General features: G+C 43.7%; 1 protein-coding gene across 2 annotated transcripts in view; it reads right to left on the bottom strand.

The window, feature by feature from the left end:
* smarcc1a (SWI/SNF related, matrix associated, actin dependent regulator of chromatin, subfamily c, member 1a) overlaps positions 1 to 21,488 on the bottom strand; it is a 305,946-nt gene that overhangs the window by 135,520 nt on the left and 148,938 nt on the right. For both annotated transcript variants that reach the window (XM_068031537.1, XM_068031536.1), the window contains exons 19-20: positions 13,416 to 13,475; positions 7,724 to 7,982 (exon numbers count right to left, since the gene is read on the bottom strand). In XM_068031537.1, coding sequence (XP_067887638.1) covers positions 7,724 to 7,982; positions 13,416 to 13,475 — 319 coding nt within the window. The remainder of the gene's footprint in view (positions 1 to 7,723; positions 7,983 to 13,415; positions 13,476 to 21,488) is intronic.

The raw sequence follows: 21,488 nt of genomic DNA, 5'->3' as shown, positions 1-21,488 counted from the left end.
GTCAGTCAGGTTGGTTTTCTGGAGGAATGAGATCAAATAAAGGACTTTACTCATCCAAAGTGATCATCATGCAGGAAGTGAAAGTGATATGTCAGGCAGAGGCAGTTGGGATTGAGCGAGTCCCTCTAGGAGTATAGGGGATGTAGGACGACACTTAAGAAGGAAATTAGGAGGGCGAAAAGGGGCCATGAGATTTCCCTGGCAGATAAGGGAAAGGAGAATTCTAAAAGATTCTATAAGTATATTAAGAGCAAAAGGGTAGCTAGGGAGAGAGTTGGTCCCCTTAAGGATCAGTGTGGCAATCTATGTGTGGAGCCATGGGAAATGGGCGAGGTCTTAAATGAATATTTCTCATCCGTATTTACTGTGGAGGTGGTCATGGAAGCTCGTGAGTTCAAGGGAGGGCACACCGATATCCTGCAACATATCAACATTACAAAAGGAGTGGTGTTGGAGGCTTTGAAGCGCATTAAGGTGAATAAATCCCCAGGGCCTGACCAGGTGTATCCTAGGATACTATGGGAAGCAAGGGAGGAGATTGCTGGGGCCCTGGCAGAGATTTTTGTAGCATCGTTAGCCACGGGTGAGGTACCAGAAGACTGGAGGATAGCTAATGTTGTGCCTTTATTTAAGAAGGGCAGCAGGGATAAACCAGGGAACTACAGGCTGGTGAGCCTTACGTCACTGGTTGGAAAGTTATTGGAAGGGATTCTGACAGACAGGATTTATATGCATCTGGAAAGGCATGGTCTGATTAGGGATAGTCAGCGTGGCTTTATGCATGGGAAATCATGTCTCACAAATTTGATTGAGTTTTCCGAGGAGGTGACCAAGAGGATTGACGAGGGCAGGGTGATGGACGTGGTCTACATGGACTTTAGCAAGGCCTTTGACAAGGTCCCGCATGGTAGGCTGGTCCAGAAGGTTCGAACACATGGGATCTAGGGTGAGCTCACAAATTGGATCCAGAATTGGCTTGGTGATAGGAGGCAAAGGGTGGTAGTGGAGGGTTGTTTTTCAGATTGGATGCCGGTGACCAGTGGTGTGCTGCAGGGATCGGTGCTGGGCCCTCTGTTGCTTGTCATAGATATTAATGACTTGGATGTGAATGTCAGGGGCATGATTAGTAAGTTTGCAGATGACACCAAAATTGGTGGTACAGTGGACAGTGAAGAAGGCTGTCGAAGGTTACAACAGGATATAGATCAACTGGGAAAATGGGCAAGGGAGTGGCAAATGGAATTTCACGCAGACAAGTGTGAAGTGATGCATTTTGGGAAGTTAAACCAGGGCAGGACATTTACAGTGAATGGCAGCACCCTGGGGAGTGCTGTTGAGCAGACACCTTGGGGTGCAAGTACATAGTTCCCTGAAAGTGGCAACACAGGTAGACAGGATGGTGAAGACGACGTATGGCATGCTTGCTTTCATCGGCCGAGGCATTGAGTACAAGAGTCGGGACGTCATGTTACAGTTGGACATAACGTTGGTTAGGCTGCATTTGGAGTACTTGGTACAGTTCTGGTCGCCGCATTACAGGAAAGATGTGAGTAAGCTAGAGAGGGTGCAGAAAAGATTCACAAGGATGTTGCCTGGTTTGGAGGGCTTGAGTTATAAAGAGAGATTGGATAGGCTGGGTCTGTTTTCCCTGGAGCGAAGGAGGCTGAGAGGGGACATGATAGAGGTATGTAAAATTATGAGGGACATAGATAGGGTAGATAGCCAGAGTGCGTTTCCCATGGTAGGGGTGACTAAAACTAGAGGGCATAGATTTAAGGTGAGAGGGAGGAGGTTTAAAGGGGATCAAAGGGGTAAATTTTTCATACAACAAATAGTAGGTATCTGGAATGAGCTGCCAGAGGAGGTGGTGGAGGCAGGAACAGTAGCGACATTTAAGAGTTATCTGGACAAGTACTTGAATGAGCAAGGCACAGAGGGATATGGAATTAATGCAGGCAGGTGGGATTAGTTTAGGTCGACATTATGGTCGGCATGGACGCAGTGGGCCGAAGGGCCTGTTTCTATGCTGTACGACTCTATGACAGCAATTAACAGGTTTACCTAAACAACCATTCCAGATCACTGCAAGTGCTGTGGTGATCTGCACAGCCATTGTGTACTGAAGAAAAAAAAACTTAAACCTACATCACTCCTTTCACAAGATCAGTGTGTTCCAAAGCATTTCACAGACATTTGATATTTAGTCATTGTTGTAACCTAGGAAAACAGCAACCAATTTGCACATAGCACAATTTCACAAATAGCACTGAGATAATAACCAAATGATCAGATTTTGGTGTTGATTGAGGGATCAAGGGACCGAATGAACTCCCCTGCTCATGAGAATCATGCAACAAGACCGGTTATGTCCACCTGATGGGAAAGATGGGACCTCAGATTCAAGTCTGATCCTAAAGTCAGCACCTGTGACAATGCAGTACTCCCCTAGTACTGCACTTGTATATGCTAGGATTTTGATGCAGATGCCAGGGTGCTGACGCATAGCTGGCAGCTAAAGTTTTGCTAATTCCTGATGCTCTGCCAGTGAACTGCTGCTGTATACAAAGGTTTTGCCTCAAGATTCTAATCAAATTAGAAAATCCCAACATAATATGACTCTATAATGGGCGTCCACAGTTCTTGAAACATCCACAGCTAGAAGGTTTACACTTAAGTAGAATATCTTTACCCGAAAACCAGTTACAGCACCAGTTTCAAAGCTTCTCAATTTCACTGCTCAACTTTACAACCAGGCGATGTTCAGGCCAACAGATTCACCTGTTTTCTCTTTCTCATGATAACAGAGACATAATTGTTTTCCTATATGGCCTGTTAACAAGCCAGAAGACTGGTGTCCCATCAGCATCATCCTCCCAGTGTTTCTTTTGCAACGTCCTAATAGGATGGTGCACCATATTACTGGCTACAAAAGTTCAGGTCATGAATGGTTGGCATCTTCCATCTACTGAAGATGATGGACTCACATTAAACAATCCATTTAGGTGGGATGTCTTCTCTTGGTGCACCTTAGTTGACAGCTGTGAAAGCCAATCCTCAAGTTGCATGTTCTGCCACAAGTGCTGCATGTGAACATAAGACAAGAAATAGGAGCAGGAGTATGCCAATCAGCCCTTCGAGTCGACTTCACCCTTCAATGACATCATGGCTGATATTCTATTTCAACACCACTTTCCGGCACTATCCCTTGATGTTTTTAATATGTAGAAACCCAATCGATCTCAGTCTTCAACATACTCAATGACTGAATCTCCATAACTCTCTGGGGCAGAGAATTCAAAAGATTCACCACCCGAGTGAAGAAATTCCTCCTCAACTCAGTCCTAAAAGGCCTGCCCCTTATTCTGAGACTGTGTCCCCCGCTGCGAGTTGGTGTTTTTGACATTGGCGCCTGTTGCCAAGCTGCTGTGGCAACCGGTCATTGTGGTTGTGCACACCAGTCCACAGAATATGTTACCATTTCCCTCTTTCGCCAGTTCATGACTCCCAGGTGCGATAGTCGACATTTAGGGCTTTCATGTCACATGTGCAAACATCCTTGAAGTGGAGCTCTCGGGATCCAATGGTCATCTGGCCCCAGCTACATCACCAGACAGAAGGTCCTTGGAAATGCAACAGTTTTCAATCCTGCGGACACGAATGCAATCCTATAACTGCACACTGCTGAGTTCCAATTACAACTCTGCAGGATGATGAAGCACTCCGTGCAGCTGGACCTGAACAACATTCAGGCTTGAACTGATGAGTGACATGAACGATACTTGCCAATAACGCGGCAGGCAATGATCATCTCCACCAAGAGGGTCTAACAACCTCACCTTGACATGCAACGGGATTATCATAGTTGAATTCCTCACCAACATCCTGGGACTCACCATTGCCCAATAAATTAACTGTCTCAGCCACATTAACACTGACTACAAGAACAGGTCAGAAGCTGTGAATTCTGCAGCAAAGTGAAACGGCTGACTCCCCACAGCCTTTCCACCATCTACAAGACACAAGTCAAGAGTGTGATGGAACTCTCTCCATTTTACATAGGATTACATAGGATATACATCACAAACAGGCCAGCCAGGTCTATGCTGGCATTTATGCTCCACTTGAGCCTCCTCCCATCTTACTTCATATAATCGATAATCCTAACTCTCTATTCCCTTCTCCCCTGTATGCTTGTCTAGCTTTTCCTTAAATGTGTCTTCGCTTCAACCACTCCCTCTGGTAGAGACTTTCACATTAACACCACTCTGAGTCAAAAAGTTTCTTCTGAATTCCCTATTGAATTTCCTGCTGACTATCTTATTTTGATGGCCTCTAGTTATGATCTTCCCCACAAGTGGAAACATCCTTTCCACATCTACCCTGTCAAGACCCCTCAGGATCTTGTATGTTTCAATCAAGATGCCTCTTACTCTTCTAAATTCCAGCGGATACAAGCTTAGCCTGGCCAATCTTCCCTCATAAGACAGCCTGCCCATTCCAGGTATTAGGCTAGTAAACCTTCTCTGAACTGCCTCCAACACATCCTGCAAGTTCCCCTCCAAGTCACACACCATCCTGTCTTGGAAATATATTACTGGTCCTTCATTGCTGCTGGGTCTAAACTCTGGAACTCCCTGCCTAACGGCATGAGAGGTGTGTGCGTACCACCATGACTGCAGTGGCTCATCACTTTTTCAAGGGCAATTATGGATAGGCAATAAAAGCCTGTGACACCGACATTCCAGGAATGAATTTAAAATAAGGCAAAAGGCGTACAGCACTATTTCAGTACCGCCAATGGTAAATTACAAATGTGAAGGTCATTGGTTCGGCCACAACGGACACACGGTACAAAGTTTCTGAAGGTATACCGGAGGACAACTGAGCCGATAACAGAAATTAAGCATCTCTACAAGGAGATGAGGTAAACAGCGAGCATTGAGACTCAGATACAGAGCGCACTTGACATATTACTGGCCTAGTAATGCCAAAAACTAGACTATTAATTCAGAGAATGCAAGGTTCTGCCATAAGAGATCAAATTTTTTTTTTTTTTTTTAAAAGCTGGATAGTGACCGTGAAGTGGTCAGATTGTCGTTAAAAACCCATAGTTCACTCATGACCTTTAGGAAAGAAATCTGCCACCCTACCAGGCATGGTCCATGTGTTTAGCTCCACACTAAAGGTGGTTGAATAAACTTCCAAATAGCTTAGGGCGCTACGGAGTTGTATCAAAGCAAGTAATGAGGGATGGCCAATAAGTGATGACCTTAGCAGCAAACTTCACACCCAGAGAATGAATTTTTTTTTTTAATAAAAGGCTCAAGGAACATTTTCCAAGTTGTCCAGATATAATGGTGTACAGATAAACTCGACCATAATTAAAAGTTTGACAAGTAAACAACCAGTGAGGGCAGCATGAAATTCATTAAAGTCCGGCTCTCTAAACTGAAATACTTCGCTTGAATCATGTGTGGAGTACAGGGAAACCATGGAAGTAAATAGTATCAGCAAATTCGGGGGGGGGGGGGCGGGGGAATCATGAATATGGAATGCATTTTTAAAATCCTAAACAATGTGTTTCTATTACCACAGTGCAATTGGTCAGCAATTCCCTTGGGGCCAGAGAATCAAGAGGTTCACAGCACAGGAGTCCATTCAACCCATTGTGCCTGGCCATAATCCCACAGTCCTGCTCTCTTCCCAAGAGGAAGAAAAGGATAAACAGTTGGAAAGCTGAACCTGGCCAGACAGATATTTAACAATCCAAATAGGGAAAAGGCATTGGACAGCATTAAACTGGAAAAAGATGCAAAAGGGCAAGACTGATCAGCAGACATGGTTCAATTGTGTGAAGCATCACAATCATGCCAGTTATCCACAAATTAGTGTTTTGCAATCTGTTATCCTCTCCCCATGACACCAATTCTTTGTTGCAGTAGTTTTTTGCAGTGCCATATTGCTCCTATATCGCAACCGAGTAGTCAATCTTCATCTGTAGCATTAAGAGTATTTGGTTATCGAGGGTATCTCAGTGTAATCCATCTCAGTTTTTCTAATGAGAAAATCATGAGGGGTCTGAACAGAACAGATAATGAAAAACTGCTCCTGTTGGTGGAAGGATCGAGAAGAGAGCACAGATCAAAGGTAATTGGCATAAGCAGCAATGGGGACATAAGAAAACTTTTTCACAGCGAGTGGTTAGATTCTGGAATGCACTGCCTGAGTTGAGTGTGATGGAGGCAGGTGCAATTGAGGCACTCAAGACAGCATTGAATTGTTATCTGAAAAGGAAGAACGTGCAGGGCTGCAAGAAGGCGGTGGGTGAGTGGCAGTAGGTAAATTGCGCTTTCGGAGAGCCAGCACAGACATGATTGGTCCAATGGCCTCCTTCTGCACTGTAACAATTCTGTGATTCTGAGAGCATCAATAGGGTGCCACCATTAAAGCAAGTGACTTTTATTTATAGTGATTTGTTACCAAGTGCCTGTTTTTCATAAAAAGTTCTGGAGACAGTGTATTCCATGTCTTACCTTGCACCAGGGCAAGAAAAAGTTTGAAGCTCCTTGTATAATGGCCCGATTCAAGTTCAAGCCAAACTGCAAATTTAAGATAACTAACTAACTGGTTTAAAAAACAAACTATTTTACATTCCAGGCAAGGAGAGAGACAAAATCACTTGTGATTAAGTACTGTGAGTAAGTCAACAGCCTCGCTACATAAAGGAATCATTGCACATCAGCAACTGAATGGTGATTCACAATCAGATCAAATACATCAGCGAGTGAGTTATAAAGGTATAATTCCAAGGTATTAACCAGGGCTCACCAGTATTACTCTCGCCCCTCTCCAAATGCACGAACATATAATCTAGGCTGGTATTTGAGTGCAGTACTGAAGGAATACTGCACTCCCTACAGTGACATCTTTCTGGTGTGATGTTAAACCGAGGCCTCATCAGCCCTTTCAACTGGATGTAAAAGATCCCAGGGACGCTATCAGAAGAAAGGGTGAGGAGCTCTCCCTATTATCCCTCAACCATGATAAAAATAAATTATCTAGTCATGTATCTAACTGCTGTTGGTCAGACCTCGCCTTGTGCAAAATGACTGCCATCTTTTCCGACATGACAACAGCGAATACATTTTAAAGGACTTCACTGGCTATGAAGCACGTTTTAATATCTTGGGTTACAGAAAGAGTAATAAAAATGCATCTTGCAAATCCAAAACAATCTCAGGTAATGCCAGAAATCAGACAGACAAACATCAGAGCCCTCCGAATAAATGAAGCGTGACAGGGTGGATGTGGATAGGATGTTTCCTCTGGCCAGTGAGTCTAGAACCAGGGGACACAGTCTCACACTAAGGGGCAGGCCATTTAAGACCGAGATGAGGAGGAATTTCTTTACTCAGAGGGCATTGAATCCGCGGAGTTCTCCACCCCAGAGTGCCGTAGAAACTCAATCGTTGAGCATGTTCAAGACAGAAATTCACAGAGTCCTGAATACGAATGACATCAAGGGATATGGAGATAGTGGGGAAAAAAGGCATAGAGGCAGATGATCAGCCATGATCTGTTTGAATGGCAGAGCAGGCTCGACGGGACGAATGGCCTACTCCTGCTCCTATTTCCTATGATCCCATGAAGCCTCATTTTAGGGTAGGGCTCATGAACATTAAGATAACACAGATTGCAAGGACAACATTTAAACATGCCTTACCCAAAGCAGCCTTGGCAGCAGCTGCAGCCACTCGGGGATCCACAACAGAGGCTAGGAATGCCACAGTGCTCATAACAGGATTGCCAGACTGGCTGAAAGGAACAGGCTGGAAGGCCAGAGGGCCAAGGGAGGAGTCGGTGTCTTCCAAGTAAGGGTCTTCAATGGGCAGTCGCAGGAAGTTCAGTATGCACTCATCCTGAGTGCGGCTCCCGACGTGCTCGGATACTTTGTTCCAGTCATCTTTGTACATTTCCAGAGCCTACAAAGGACAACAATAAACAGGTTTTGTTCAAATAAATCAGTAGCATTTACTGATTTAGCAAATAATACTTGGAGCCAATTAAGGAAATTGGGAAAGCTCAGGACATGACCATGAGTGCAATCCATCTGACTGATACCAAAAATTGATCACTTACTCCCTCAAATATCCATGCAATTCTTTCTTCAATTTCTCTTCACTACCTTTCTCCTCGGCAGTCTTGTCGATGTGTAAAACAGTTAAATGTGAAGTGTTAGCATATTTCCCTCTTCTGAACTTGAACTAGCAGGTGACACTCTCAAACAGCCATATACAGAACTCTAAAGACCACTGAAGTTCATTTTCTTGTGCAACGATTACCGAACCCCCATAAGCTGATTTTTTTCCACGGACTACTTACATGTCGAGTAACCGCTTCACCTCCCCCAACCCAAGAATGCATCATGGCTAATGAAAAAAATCACCGTGTGCCAATTGAGTATGTATGTATGTAGAGATAAAGCACTGAAACAGGCCCTTCGGCCCACCGAGTCTGTGCCGACCATCAACCACCCATTTTTATACTAATCCTACGCTAATTCCATATTCCTACCACATCCCCACCTGTCCCTATATATTTCCCTACCACCTACCTAAACTAGGGGCAATTTATAATGGCCAAATTACCTATCAACCTGCAAGTCTTTGGCTTGTGGGAGGAAACTGGAGCACCCGGAGGAAACCCACGCAGAGACAGGGAGAACTTGCAAACTGCACACAGGCAATACCCAGAATTGGAGCAGTGAGGCTGCGGTGCTAACCACTGCGCCACTGATGTAGCGGCACAGTAGCTCATGAGCATGCTAACTCATGCTATTTTGCCTTCTGTTGGCACACATCATAAAATACAGCACAAAAAGGAGGACATTTGGCCCATCATGGCTATTTTGGCTCCAATAGGATTAAATAGTGAACAATCCCCTGGCCCTGATGATCGGCATGCTACGGTTTTAAAAGTAGTAGCTGCAGAAGTAGCAGATGCATTGTTTTTGATCTTCCAGAATTCCTTAGATTCCAGAATGGTTTTTAAAGATTGGAAGGTAGCAAACATAACCCCATTATTGAAGAAAGGAGGGAAGAGAGAAAATAGGGAACCATTGGCCAGTTAGCCTACGATCAGCAGAACGCAAAATGCAAGAATCTATTAGTGATGTGGTAATACAGCACTTAGAATTAATCATATGATTTAGCTGCGTCAACAGGACTTATGAAAAGGAAATAGTGCTTGACAAAATCTGTTGAGTTTGAGAATGCAACTAATAAGATTCATAAGGGGAGTAAAAAAAAAACAGTGGATATAGTATATTGGAATTTACAAAAAGCATTTGAAAAAATGCCACACAAGAGGTTACACAAAACTAGGACTCATGGGACTGGGGTAATATATTAGAAGGTAGACAGTTTAAGATCTCATCCACCAGTCAATATATTTCCCACAATACACTGCCACAAACTCAAAAGGTAGACAAAAGCCAGAGCTCCCAGGATGAAAAAACAAGATCCAGTATGAAGCAGAAAATGGGTACATATGACAGATGTTAGGTGATAATACAAGTGAGAACTAGGCTGAAGGTGAAAAGTTCAAAGGGTAGGTGAAGAAAGTAATCAGAGCAGCAAAATAGAGAATCGAAAGAAACTGGCAGGCAACATAAAAGGGATTTCACAAGTCTTCCGTCGGAAGATAGTGAAAGGGTGGTAAAAGGGTTAGAGGGGTGGGGCTGAATCGGGACCAAAAAGGGGATTTATGCATGGAGGCAGAGGGGATGGCTAAAAGGTACTCAATGAGTACTTTGCATCCATCTATTTACCAAGGAAGATGCTGCTGTTAAAGTCACAATGAAAGAGGAGGCAGTTGAGACACCGGGTGCTCTAAGAATTCATAGAGAGGATGAATTGGAAAGGCTGGCTCCAAGTCACCATGACCAGATGAGATGCATCTGAGGATACTGAGCAAAGGAAGGATGCAAATTGCAGAGGCACTGGCCAGAATCTTCCAATCCTCTTTAGATACAGGGGTGGTGCCACAGGACTCAGGAATTGCAAATATTCCACAGAATAAAAGCATAATAGTGCAGAAACTGGAAATCTGAAACAGAAACAGAAAATGTTTGGAACACTCAGGTCAGGCACCATCTGTGAATAGAGAAACATAGTTAATGTTTCAGGTCAATGACCTTTCATCTGTTTTTATTGCAAATGTGTCCACTAAAAAAGGGTCGAAGGATAAGCCCAGCTACTACAGGGCTACCTTGGTTTAACCTTGATGATGGCAGAGCTTTTAGAAACAATAATCTGGGACACAAATGGCAATTGGATAAATGTGGATTCATTAAAGAAAGCAAATCAGGTTTAACCAACTTGATTAAGTTTTTTGATGAGGTAACTGAGGGTTGGTGAGGCCGATATGGACTTCCAAAAGGTATTTGATAAAGTGCCACATAATAGGCTTGTCAGTAAAGTTGAGGCCCATGGAATAAAAGGGACAGTGGCAGCATGGATACAAAGTGGCTGAGTGATGGGAAACAGAGTAGTGGTGAACAGATCCTCTAAGGACTGGAGGGAGGTATACAGTGGGGTTCCCCAAGGATTGGTACTTGGACCACAGCTTTGCTCATCTACATTTATGAACTAGATGCGAGTGTGCAGAGCACAAATTCAAAATCTGCAGATGACAAAGAACTTGGAAGTATTGAAGAATGAAGAGGACAGGATGGCTTTCAAGAGGACAGACAAGCTCGTGGAATGTGCAGACACATGACAGATGAAATTTAATGCAGCAGTATGAAGTAATATATTCTGGTAGGAAGGACGAAAAAAGTCAATACAAAATAAAGAATACAATTCTAAAAGGCAGTGTGGAATGGAGGGACCTGGAGATGTACGAGCACTAATTGTTGAAGGTGGCAGAGCAGTTTGATTATGTTGTTAATGAGGCATACCAGATCCTGGGCTTTATCGATAGAGGTATGGAGTACAAAAGCAAGGAAGTTTTGGTGAAGCTTGATAAAACACTGGTTCAGCCTCAACTGAGAGCAGGGTGTCCAATTCTGGGCACCACATTTTTGGAAGGATATTAGAGAGGATGCAGAAAGATTTACGAAAATGGTTCCAAGGATGAGGGACTTCAGTTATATTGATAGATTGGAGAAGCTGGGACTGTTATCCTCAGAGAAAAACAGAAGCTGGAGAGGAGATTTGATAGATGCGTTCAAAATCATGAGGGGTCTGGACAGAGTACAAAAGTAGAAACTATTTCCATGAGCAGAAGGGTCGAGAACTGGAGGACACCGACATAAGGTGAATGGCAAAAGAACCAAAAAAGGAGACATGAGGAAAAACTTTTTTTTCTTTTTTTTTATATAAACGCAGCAAGTGGTTAGGTTCTGGAATACACTGCCTCAGTGGTGAAGACAGTTTCAATCGTTGCTTTCTAAAGGGAACTGAATAATTATCTGTAGATAAAAGAATTGCAGGGCGACAGAGAAAGGGCAGGGGAGTGGAGTAAAGGCGTGCTCGGGTATACAATTTAAACCCGACCATATCTAATCCGAACTGGGCCAGAGTCCTTTGGTTTTTTCCCGCTCCCGGCCCGACTTGACTGCCGGAAATTAAAGACACTTAAGTCTTACTCCCCTTTCCCTGCCTGACCAAAAAGCAGCACGCCCAACCCGACCCAAGCCCAAATGCCAGACCTGGAACAGCGATCCGACCCAGACACATGTTGTCAGGTCCAGGTCAGATGGCTATGCTGCAGAGTGGAACAAGCAGAGTTGTCCATGCTGGCTTTCTGCAAGAGCATGAAAAGCCAAATGGTCTCCTTCTGTACTGGAACCATTCTGTGATTCCATGATTGTCTCTAACAATGCAGCACTCTGAGCCACCAAATGGCTCTTGACCGAACATTATTGGTGTTGTACAGCTGCCAAATCTGCCTACATAACAGCAGTATTCCAAACACGTTCCTACAGAGAAGGGTTCGAAAATGTAGCAGAGTATGATAGAAAGCAATATAAATGCAAGTAATGAGAATCAAAACAAAGAAATGATAAACTTACACAAAACATTCGTTAGGCCATAGTTAAAGCAAAGTGTGAAATTCGAAGCAGCCTGTTCTAAGGGAGGCAGCAACAGAATGTTGGAAAGAGACCAACTGAAATGAAACCAGATTTGAGATTCTAGTTGTAAAGAGTTCAGCCTTTCCACAGTAATGGAAAGTTAATCTTCTCTGCTCCTTATTCCACAACTTGATCTTTTTACCACTGATACAGTGCATTCAGCAGTCATACCTTCATAACTTCATACCAGTGTCACAGCAGGGCAGTCTGGTTTAATCCCATCTCCCTGACCTATCCTTGTATCGTTAATTTTCTTGCAGACAAGTATTCCCCAAATGGTCATTTAAATGTGACTGACTCACTTCCAATATAGAAACTTGCATGTATATAGTGCCCTTAATATTGTAAAAGTTCCAAAGTTGCTTACTGACTAACTAACAAAATCTGACACATACGCACAAAGAGACAAGTGACCAAAAGCTTGGTAGAGGTAGGTTTTAAGGCAAACCTTAAAGGAGGCGACACAGAGGTGTTCAGGGAGGGGAATTCCAGAGCTTAAGATCTCAACAGCCAATAGTAGTGATAAGAAAATTGGGCTTGCGCAAAGAGGCCAGAATTGGACGAGCATCAATATCTGAGGGTTGTCAGGCAAAAATAGCCCTTTGCATTGAAGGACAATTCGCCATTATCCTTCTGGCTCTTCAGTTACAGATGAGCCAAGCAGTGGAAATAATATTTTACTTGTACCTTTTCAAAACTTGGAACTGCTTAGATTCCACCAGCTCTCCAGTGCATACAGCTTTGGATTTTAAAAATCATAATTTCCCTCATTGAAGACTAGCCAAGCTACCTTCCACCTTTTCCATTCTTTCTAGAATGGGTGCCAAAGTTTGCAAGCAATATTCCAACTGTTTCCAGATCCATGTTTTTAAAGTCACCAACACCCTTGCTTAATATAGAAGACAGTCACAAACTTGTATGGTGATAGCTGCCATTTTTCATGCTGCCGACTGGAAGCAAGAATGGAAATCACCAAACTGACAGGGTCAACAGAGCCTGGAAGCATGCCATCTCTAACTAATCTAACTAACCAACTAGACTGAGTGCAACAAGTTTGATTGATACTTCCTGTTTGCAGAGGATTGCAAGGAAGCACAGACCATATTACAAAATATACACAGCTGAATAGTACAATCAACTAATTTACACATCGTCTCTTCACAGAGCTCTCAAAATAAATGACAAATTATTTTAATGCTGTATTCTGGAACTGCTTCTTCAATAACTAAATATTCCAGCCAACCCTGCAAGAGTGAAGTTATGAATGAGAAGCACTCACCTCAAGGAGCAACAGAGTTTCCTGGTCCGTCCAGTCCCTGGCTGCACTGGCCTTACTTTGCTGCAAGACAGAGGCACAGAGAAATAGGAACATTCAAAATGAAAAAGCACAAGAACAAACAGTTTCAATCCCCGTTTTCGATACTTTTGTTAATTTTCATACGGCCCTCTTTCTTCCATCCAAGGAGCAAACCATTGCTAGCATACAATCTTGCAGAGGTCGACAGCTCTTTGATGCTTGTCCAAATGGCTATGCTTCACAGAAATACCGAGAGCACAGATAGGATATTAAACTGTGGAGACCAAAGCCAATTGAAAACCTGTACCCATCCAATGACAATAACCAGAATTTTCCAGAGGGATTGTGGGATGGCAGCAAGGATCAGCTTCCTGTTCCATGCTGAGAAACACTCCAGAAACCCTAATACTTACACAGTAATATATGAACAAAGAACAAAAAAAATTACAGCACAGGAACAGGCCCTTCGGCCCTCCAAGCCTGCGCCGATCCAGATCCTCTATCTAAACCTGTCGCCTATTTTCCAAGGGTCTGTATCTCTTTGCTTCCTGCCCATTCATGTATCTGTCCAGATACATCTTAAAAGATGCTATCGTGCCCACGTCTACCACCTCCGCTGGCAACGCGTTCCAGGCACCCACCACCCTCTGCGTAAAGAACTTTCCACGCATATCCCCCCTAAACTTTTCCCCTCTCACTTTGAACTCATGACCACCAGTAATTGCATCCCCCACTCTGGGAAAAAGCTTCTTGCTATCCACCCTGTCTATACCTCTCATGATTTTGTACACCTCAATCAGGTCCCCCCTCAACCTCCATCTTTCTAATGAAAATAATCCTAATCTACTCAACCTCTCTTCATAGCTAGCGCCCTCCATACCAGGCAACATCCTGGTGAACCTCCTCTGCACCTTCTCCAAAGCATCCACATCCTTTTGGTAATGTGGCGACCAGAACTGCACGCAGTATTCCAAATGTGGCCGAACCAAAGTCCTATACAACTGTAACATGACCTGCCAACTCTTGTACTCAATACCCCGTCCGATGAAGGAAAGCATGCCGTATGCCTTCTTGACCACTCGATTTACCTGCGTTGCCACCTTCAGGGAACAGTGGACCTGAACACCCAAATCTCTCTGGACATCAATTTTCCCCAGGACTTTTCCATTTACTGTATAGTTCACTCTAGAATTGGATCTTCCAAAATGCATCACCTCGCATTTGCCCTGATTGAACTCCATCTGCCATTTCTCTGCCCAACTCTCCAATCTATCTATATTCTGCTGTATTCTCTGACAGTCCCCTTCACTATCTGCTACTCCACCAATCTTAGTGTCGTCTGCAAACTTGCTAATCAGTCCACCTATACTTTCCTCCAAATCATTAATGTACATCACAAACAACAGTGGTCCCAGCACGGATCCCTGTGGAACACCACTGGTCACACGTCTCCATTTTGAGAAACTCCCTTCCACTGCTACTCTCTGTCTCCTGTTGCCCAGCCAGTTCTTTATCCATCTAGCTAGTGCACCTTGGACCCCATGCGCCTTCACTTTCTCCATCAGCCTACCATGGGGAACCTTATCAAACGCCTTACTGAAGTCCATGTATATGACATCGACAGCCCTTCCCTCATCAATCAACTTTGTCACTTCCTCAAAGAATTCTATTAAGTTGGTAAGACATGACCTTCCCTGCACAAAACCATGTTGCCTATCACTGATAAGCCCATTTTCTTCCAAATGGGAATAGATCCTATCCCTCAGTATCTTCTCCAGCAGCTTCCCTACCACTGACGTCAGGCTCACCGGTCTATAATTACCTGGATTATCCCTGCGACCCTTCTTAAACAAGGGGACAACATTAGCAATTCTCCAGTCCTCCGGGACCTCACCCGTGTTTAAGGATGCTGCAAAGATATTTGTTAAGGCCCCAGCTATTTCCTCTCTCGCTTCCCTCAGTACCCTGGGATAGATCCCATCCGGACCTGGGGACTTGTCCACCTTAATGCCCTTTAGAATACCCAACACTTCCTCCCTCCTTATGCCGACTTGACCTAGAGTAATCAAACATCTGTTCCTAACCTCAACATCCGTCATGTCCCTCTCCTCGGTGAATACCGATGCAAAGTATTCGTTTAGAATCTCACCCATTTTCTCTGACTCCACGCATAACTTTCCTCCTTTGTCCTTGAGTGGGCCAATCCTTTCTCTAGTTACTCTCTTGCTCCTTATATATGAATAAAAGGCTTTGGGATTTTCCTTAACCCTGTTTGCTAAAGATATTTCATGACCCCTTTTAGCCCTCTTAATTCCTCGTTTCAGATTGGTCCGACATTCCCGATATTCTTTCAAAGCTTCGTCTTTCTTCAGCCGCCTCGACCTTATGTATGCTTCCTTTTTCCTCTTAGCTAGCTTCACAATTTCACCCGTCATCCATGGTTCCCTAATCTTGCCATTTCTATCCCTCATTTTCACAGGAACATGTCTCTCCTGCACGCTAATCAACCTCTCTTTAAAAACCTCCCACATATCAAATGTGGATTTACCTTCAAACAGCTGCTCCCAATCTACATTCCCCAGCTCCTGCCGAATTTTGGTATAGTTGGCCTTCCCCCAATTTAGCACTCTTCCTTTAGGACCACTCTCGTCTTTGTCCATGTGTATTCTAAAACTTACGGAATTGTGATCACTATTCCCAAAGTAGTCCCCTACTGAAACTTCAAACACCTGACTGGGCTCATTCCCCAACACCAGGTCCAGTATAGCCCCTTCCCGAGTTGGACTATTTACATACTGCTCGAGAAAACCCTCCTGGATGCTCCTTACAAATTCTGCTCCATCTAGACAGCACAGGGCGGCACAGTGGCGCAGTGGTTAGCACTGCAGCCTCACAGCTCCAGCAACCCAGGTTCAATTCCGGGTACTGCCTGTGTGGAGTTTGCAAGTTCTCCCTGTGTCTGCGTGGGTTTTCTCTGGGTGCTCCGGTTTCCTCCCACAAGCCAAAAGACTTGCAGGTTGATAGGTAAATTGGCCATTATAAATTGTCACTAGTATAGGTAGGTGGTAGGGAAATATAGGGACAGGTGGGGATGTTTGGTGGGAATATGGGATTAGTGTAGGATTAGTCTCAATGGGTGGTTGACGGTCGGCACAGACTCGGTGGGCCGAAGGGCCTGTTTCAGTGCTGTATCTCTAATCTAATCTAGACCTCTAACACTAAGTGAATCCCAGTCAATGTTGGGAAAATTAAAATCTCTCATCACCACCCTGTTGCTCCTACATCTTTCCATAATCTGTTGACATATTTGTACCTCTATCTCACGCTCGCTATTGGGAGGCCTGTAGTACAGCCCCAACATTGTTACCGCACCCTTCCTATTTCTGAGTTCTGCCCATATTGCCTCACTGCTCGAATCCTCCATCGTGCCCTCCTTCAGCATAGCTGTGATATCCTCTGACCAGTAATGCAACTCCTCCACCCCTTTTACCTCCCTCTCTATCCCGCCTGAAGCATTGATATCCTGGGATATTCAGTTGCCAATCGTGCCCTTCCTTCAACCAAGTCTCAGTAATAGCAATAACATCATACTCCCAGGTACTAATCCAAGCCCTAAGTTCATCTGCCTTACCTACTACACTTCTTGCATTAAAACAAATACACCTCAGACCACCAGTCCCTTTGCTTTCATCATCTGCTCCCTGTCTACTCTTTCCCTTAGTCACGCTGACTTCATTATCTAGTTCCTTACAGGCTTTAGTTACTACCTCCTTACTGTCCACTGACCTCATTTGGTTGCCATCCCCCTGCCACATTAGTTTAAACCCTCCCCAACAGCGTTAGCAAAAGCACCCCCAAGGACATTGGTTCCAGTCCGGCCCAGGTGTAGACCGTCCAATTTGTAATAGTCCCACCTCCCCCAGAACCGGTCCCAATGTCCCAAAAATCTGAACCCCTCCCTCCTGCACCATCTCTCAAGCCACGCATTCATCCTGACTATTCTTTCATTTCTACTCTGACTAGCACGTGGCACTGGTAGCAATCCTGAGATTACTACCTCTGAGGTCCTACTTTTTAACTTGGCTCCTAACTCCCTAAATTCTACTTGTAGGACCTCATCCCGTTTTTTACCGATATCATTGGTGCACAACGACAACTGGCTGTTCACCCTCCCCCTTTAGAATGTTCTGCAGCCGATCGGAGACATCCCTGACCCGTGCACCTGGGAGGCAACATACCATTCGGGAGTCTCGTTTTCGACCACAGAACCGCCTATCTACTCCCCTTACAATCGAATCCCCTATGACTATAGCCCTTCCACTCTTTTTCCCGCCCTTCTGAACAGCAGAGCCAGCCACGGTGCCATGAACCTGGCTACTGCTGCCTTCCCCTGGTGAGCCATCTCCCTCAACAGTATCCAAAACGGTATACCTGTTTGAGGGAGATGACCGCAAGGGACACCTGCGCTGCCTTCCTGCTCTTTCTCTGTCTTTTGGTCACCCATTTCCTTTCTCCCTCAACAATCCTCATCTGCAGTGTGACCAATTCGCTAAACGTGCTATCCACGACCTCCTCAGCATCGCGGATGCTCCAAAGTGAGTCCATCCGCAGCTCCAGAGCCGTCATGCAGTCTAACAAGAGCTGCAGCTGGACACACTTCCAGCACGTGAAGGAGTCAGGGACATCAGCCGTGTCCCTGAGCTCCCACATTGAGCAAGAGGAGCATAACACGGGTCTGAGATCACCTGCATCAACTAACTCATGAAAACTGTTGATACAAAACAGTATCCTAGCAATTATACCAGTTTTATTAAAGTGCATTGAATAACAATTTTAGATTGTAAACTCCATCCCCATTCTGTTTTGTTTGTCTTTGCTGAAGGGTCTTTTTCCCTCATTTCCTTTTCTTCTCTTTTGATGGCAGCTATTCAGGATCCTGTCATTCACATTTCCTCCCATCATAACTTTTGTTCCTTGACTTGTGCCATTACAACTTCCTTTGGCCTTGCACCTAAAAACCTGTGTCATTTAATCTTTCCTGCCCTCCAAACTGGCACAGACCTTCCCTTTTGTTCTTTTTCCCATCCTCAGCTTTCACTTGCTCAAAACCTCTTACATTACAGTGGAGGTTGCATCACTGAACACATTCAAAGCTGAAACAGATTTTTGATCTGCAAGACAGCGGAAGGTTATGGGGGGCCAGGCAGTAAAGTGGAATTGAGGCCATGATCAGATCAGCCATGATCTTATTGAGTGGCTGAGCAGGCTCAAGGGGCCAAATGACCTACTCATGCTATTTCCTATGTTCCAACTTATCCCAGTTCTGAGGAAAGCTCACAGACCTGAAAACATTAACTTGGTTTCCCTGTCCACAGATGCTGGCAGACCTGCAGAGTATTTCCAGCATTTATTTCACGTTTCCAGCATCTGCAGTACTTGGATTTTTTTTTTTTTATTATACAAAATCCAACTTGGCATAACCCAATTTGATTTACAATGAAGTTTTGATATTTTTAATAGGACAGTGAACATGTTTATGATCTGCAATTACATACACCAATTTAAGAAACTGAAGATTACTATTCATGATTTATCACCTGCAAACTCCTGCTCAAAAAAGGACCGAAATGTAAAATTTGCAGCAAAATGAGCAGGGTTTAAAAGCAATAATCAACTGAGCTATAGACGTAAAGATTGGGTAAACCTAATCAGCACAAACATTATGGAGGATGAATTCCTGGAGTGTGTATGAGACGGGTTTCTGGAGCAGTACATTGAAGAACCAAGTAGGAAGCAGGCTATTTTAGATTTAGTATTATGTAATGAGAAAGGGCCAATAACCTTGCTGTAAAAGGAGCCTTTGAGAAATAGTGACAATATGATAGAATTATATATTAAGTTTGAAAGTGATAGTTATGCAGAGCCCCACCTGCCAAGAATAAGGCATATTAATTTTGTCATACAAACACTGATTTTAAACTGTTGCTGGAGCAAGGAAATGACTTGTTAAACAGATCAGCTGTGGCTGGAAAAAACATCTAAATGCCAATAGACAGTGCTTGTGGAGACAAAGGACCACTCCCTGACACATTCAACCCACAAAGGACTTCGATCACCAGACATTGAAGGTGAGGAAGTTCACATTCCAGGGTGACTGCAAAGATGGCCAAATCCACAAACAGATGCGGTCAAACCAGCTGGTCACATGACTAACCTGCTGGGCAACTTGAGTTTTTTTCTTTAATTGGACTGACAGTTTGAGGGAAGAAAAAAAACGGTTTGATCTCGGACTGAAGACCTTTCCTGTCTGCTCCCATCTCTTTCTCACGGAACTCCAAACCCGCTGAAGACACGTGAACCTCAAGAGAGAAAAGTCGCCTACATCGAACAAGGTTTAAGAATACTGTGTCCCAACGAAAAGCAAGACCTACCTACAATCAAGGACTCTACAGCGAGCTCTAAGAACAATAACCAAAAGCATCTTCAGATATTGCCTCAAACTTTTCCACTTTATTTCTTCCACTCTGTTCTGTCTCTATCTGCTTATGCATGCTAGCGTGGGCACGACATGTATCCATAGGCATTAACCAAATTAGAGTTTAAGTTTAATAAAGTTCAACCTTTCTTCTTTAAACCCAAGAAAACCTGTTTGGCTGGTTTCTTTGACTTATAATTGGAAAGCAGTGAACAAGGATTCACTAAGAGGGAGCTCAAAACAGTGTTTAAAAATTAAACCCTGTTATGTTAAGACTAGGTGAAGGCCGAGAGGGAACCCTTTCTCACCTGGTTGTAACAGTGACATAATTCATTCCGAAACCAGGATCTTAAATCTGAACAAAGGAAACTATGAAGGTACGAGGGGCAAGTTGGCTATGATGGGTTGGGAAATCACAGAAAAATTTAACAGTAGACAGGCAAAGGCTAGTAATTAAATCAGTATTACATGGTTTAAAACAAATATACATTTCTCTAAGACACAAAAATCCAACGAGAAAATTGTTAGCCACAGTCGGCCTGAAGATTGGGAGCAATTTAGAATCCAGCAAAGGATGACCAAGAAACTGAAAGAAAGGGAAAAGAGAATATGAATGTAAGCTGGCAAGAAACATAAAGCCGGACTGTAAAAGCTTCTTTAGTTATGTGACAAGGAAAAGATTAGCAAGGACAAATGTAGGCCCATTACAGGTGGAGACAGGAGAATTTATAATATAGAATAGGGAAACGGTGGAGAAGCTAAAAAATTATTTTGTGTCCGTCTTCATGGAGGAAGATACAGAAAATCTCCCAGAAATGCTAGGGAACCAAGGGACTTGTGAAAATAAGGAACTGAAAGAAATTAGTATGAATAAAGAAGTAGCACTCAAAAAATTAACTGGATGGAAGGTTGATAAATCCCCAAGACTACATGAGCTACATCCTAGAGTGTTGAAGTAGGTAACAACAGAGATAGTGAATGCATTGGTGGTTATCTATCAAAATTCTATATATTCTGGAAAAGTTGCTGCAGACTGGAAAGTAGCAAATATAACCCCACTATTCAAGAAAGAAGGGAGAGAGAATAAAGAAAACTACACTCCTGTTCGTTTGATGTCAGTAGTAGGGAAAAAGTTCAATTTTTTAAAAATTCATTCATGGGATGCGGGCGTCGCTGGCCAGGCCAGCATTTATTGCCCATCCCTAATTGCCCTTGAGAAGGTGGTGAAAATCTATGATAAAAGGATGTGAAAACTAGACACTTCAATATTATTGGGCAGGGTCAACATGGATTTATGAAAGGGAAATCATGTTTAACAAACTTTTGGGAGTTTCTTTTTGAGGACATTACTTGTAGCATAGATAAAGAAGAATCAGTGGATGTGGAGTATTTGGACTTTCAGAAGGCTTTTGGAAGTTAGTAAACAAAATTAGAGGACATGGGATTGGGGGGTAATATACTGGTGTGGATTGAGAATTGGTTAACCTACAGAAAACAGAGTGTCGGAATAAATGAGTCATTCTCAGTATGACAGGCTGTTACTAGTGGGGTACCGCAAGAATCAGTGCTGGGGCCACAGC

This window comes from Heterodontus francisci, chromosome 5 (assembly GCF_036365525.1).
Source record: "Heterodontus francisci isolate sHetFra1 chromosome 5, sHetFra1.hap1, whole genome shotgun sequence".
NCBI classification, from domain to species: Eukaryota; Metazoa; Chordata; class Chondrichthyes; order Heterodontiformes; family Heterodontidae; genus Heterodontus; species Heterodontus francisci.
Note: the sequence above shows the minus strand (reverse complement) of the source record. Positions and strands in the feature narration are given on the sequence as shown.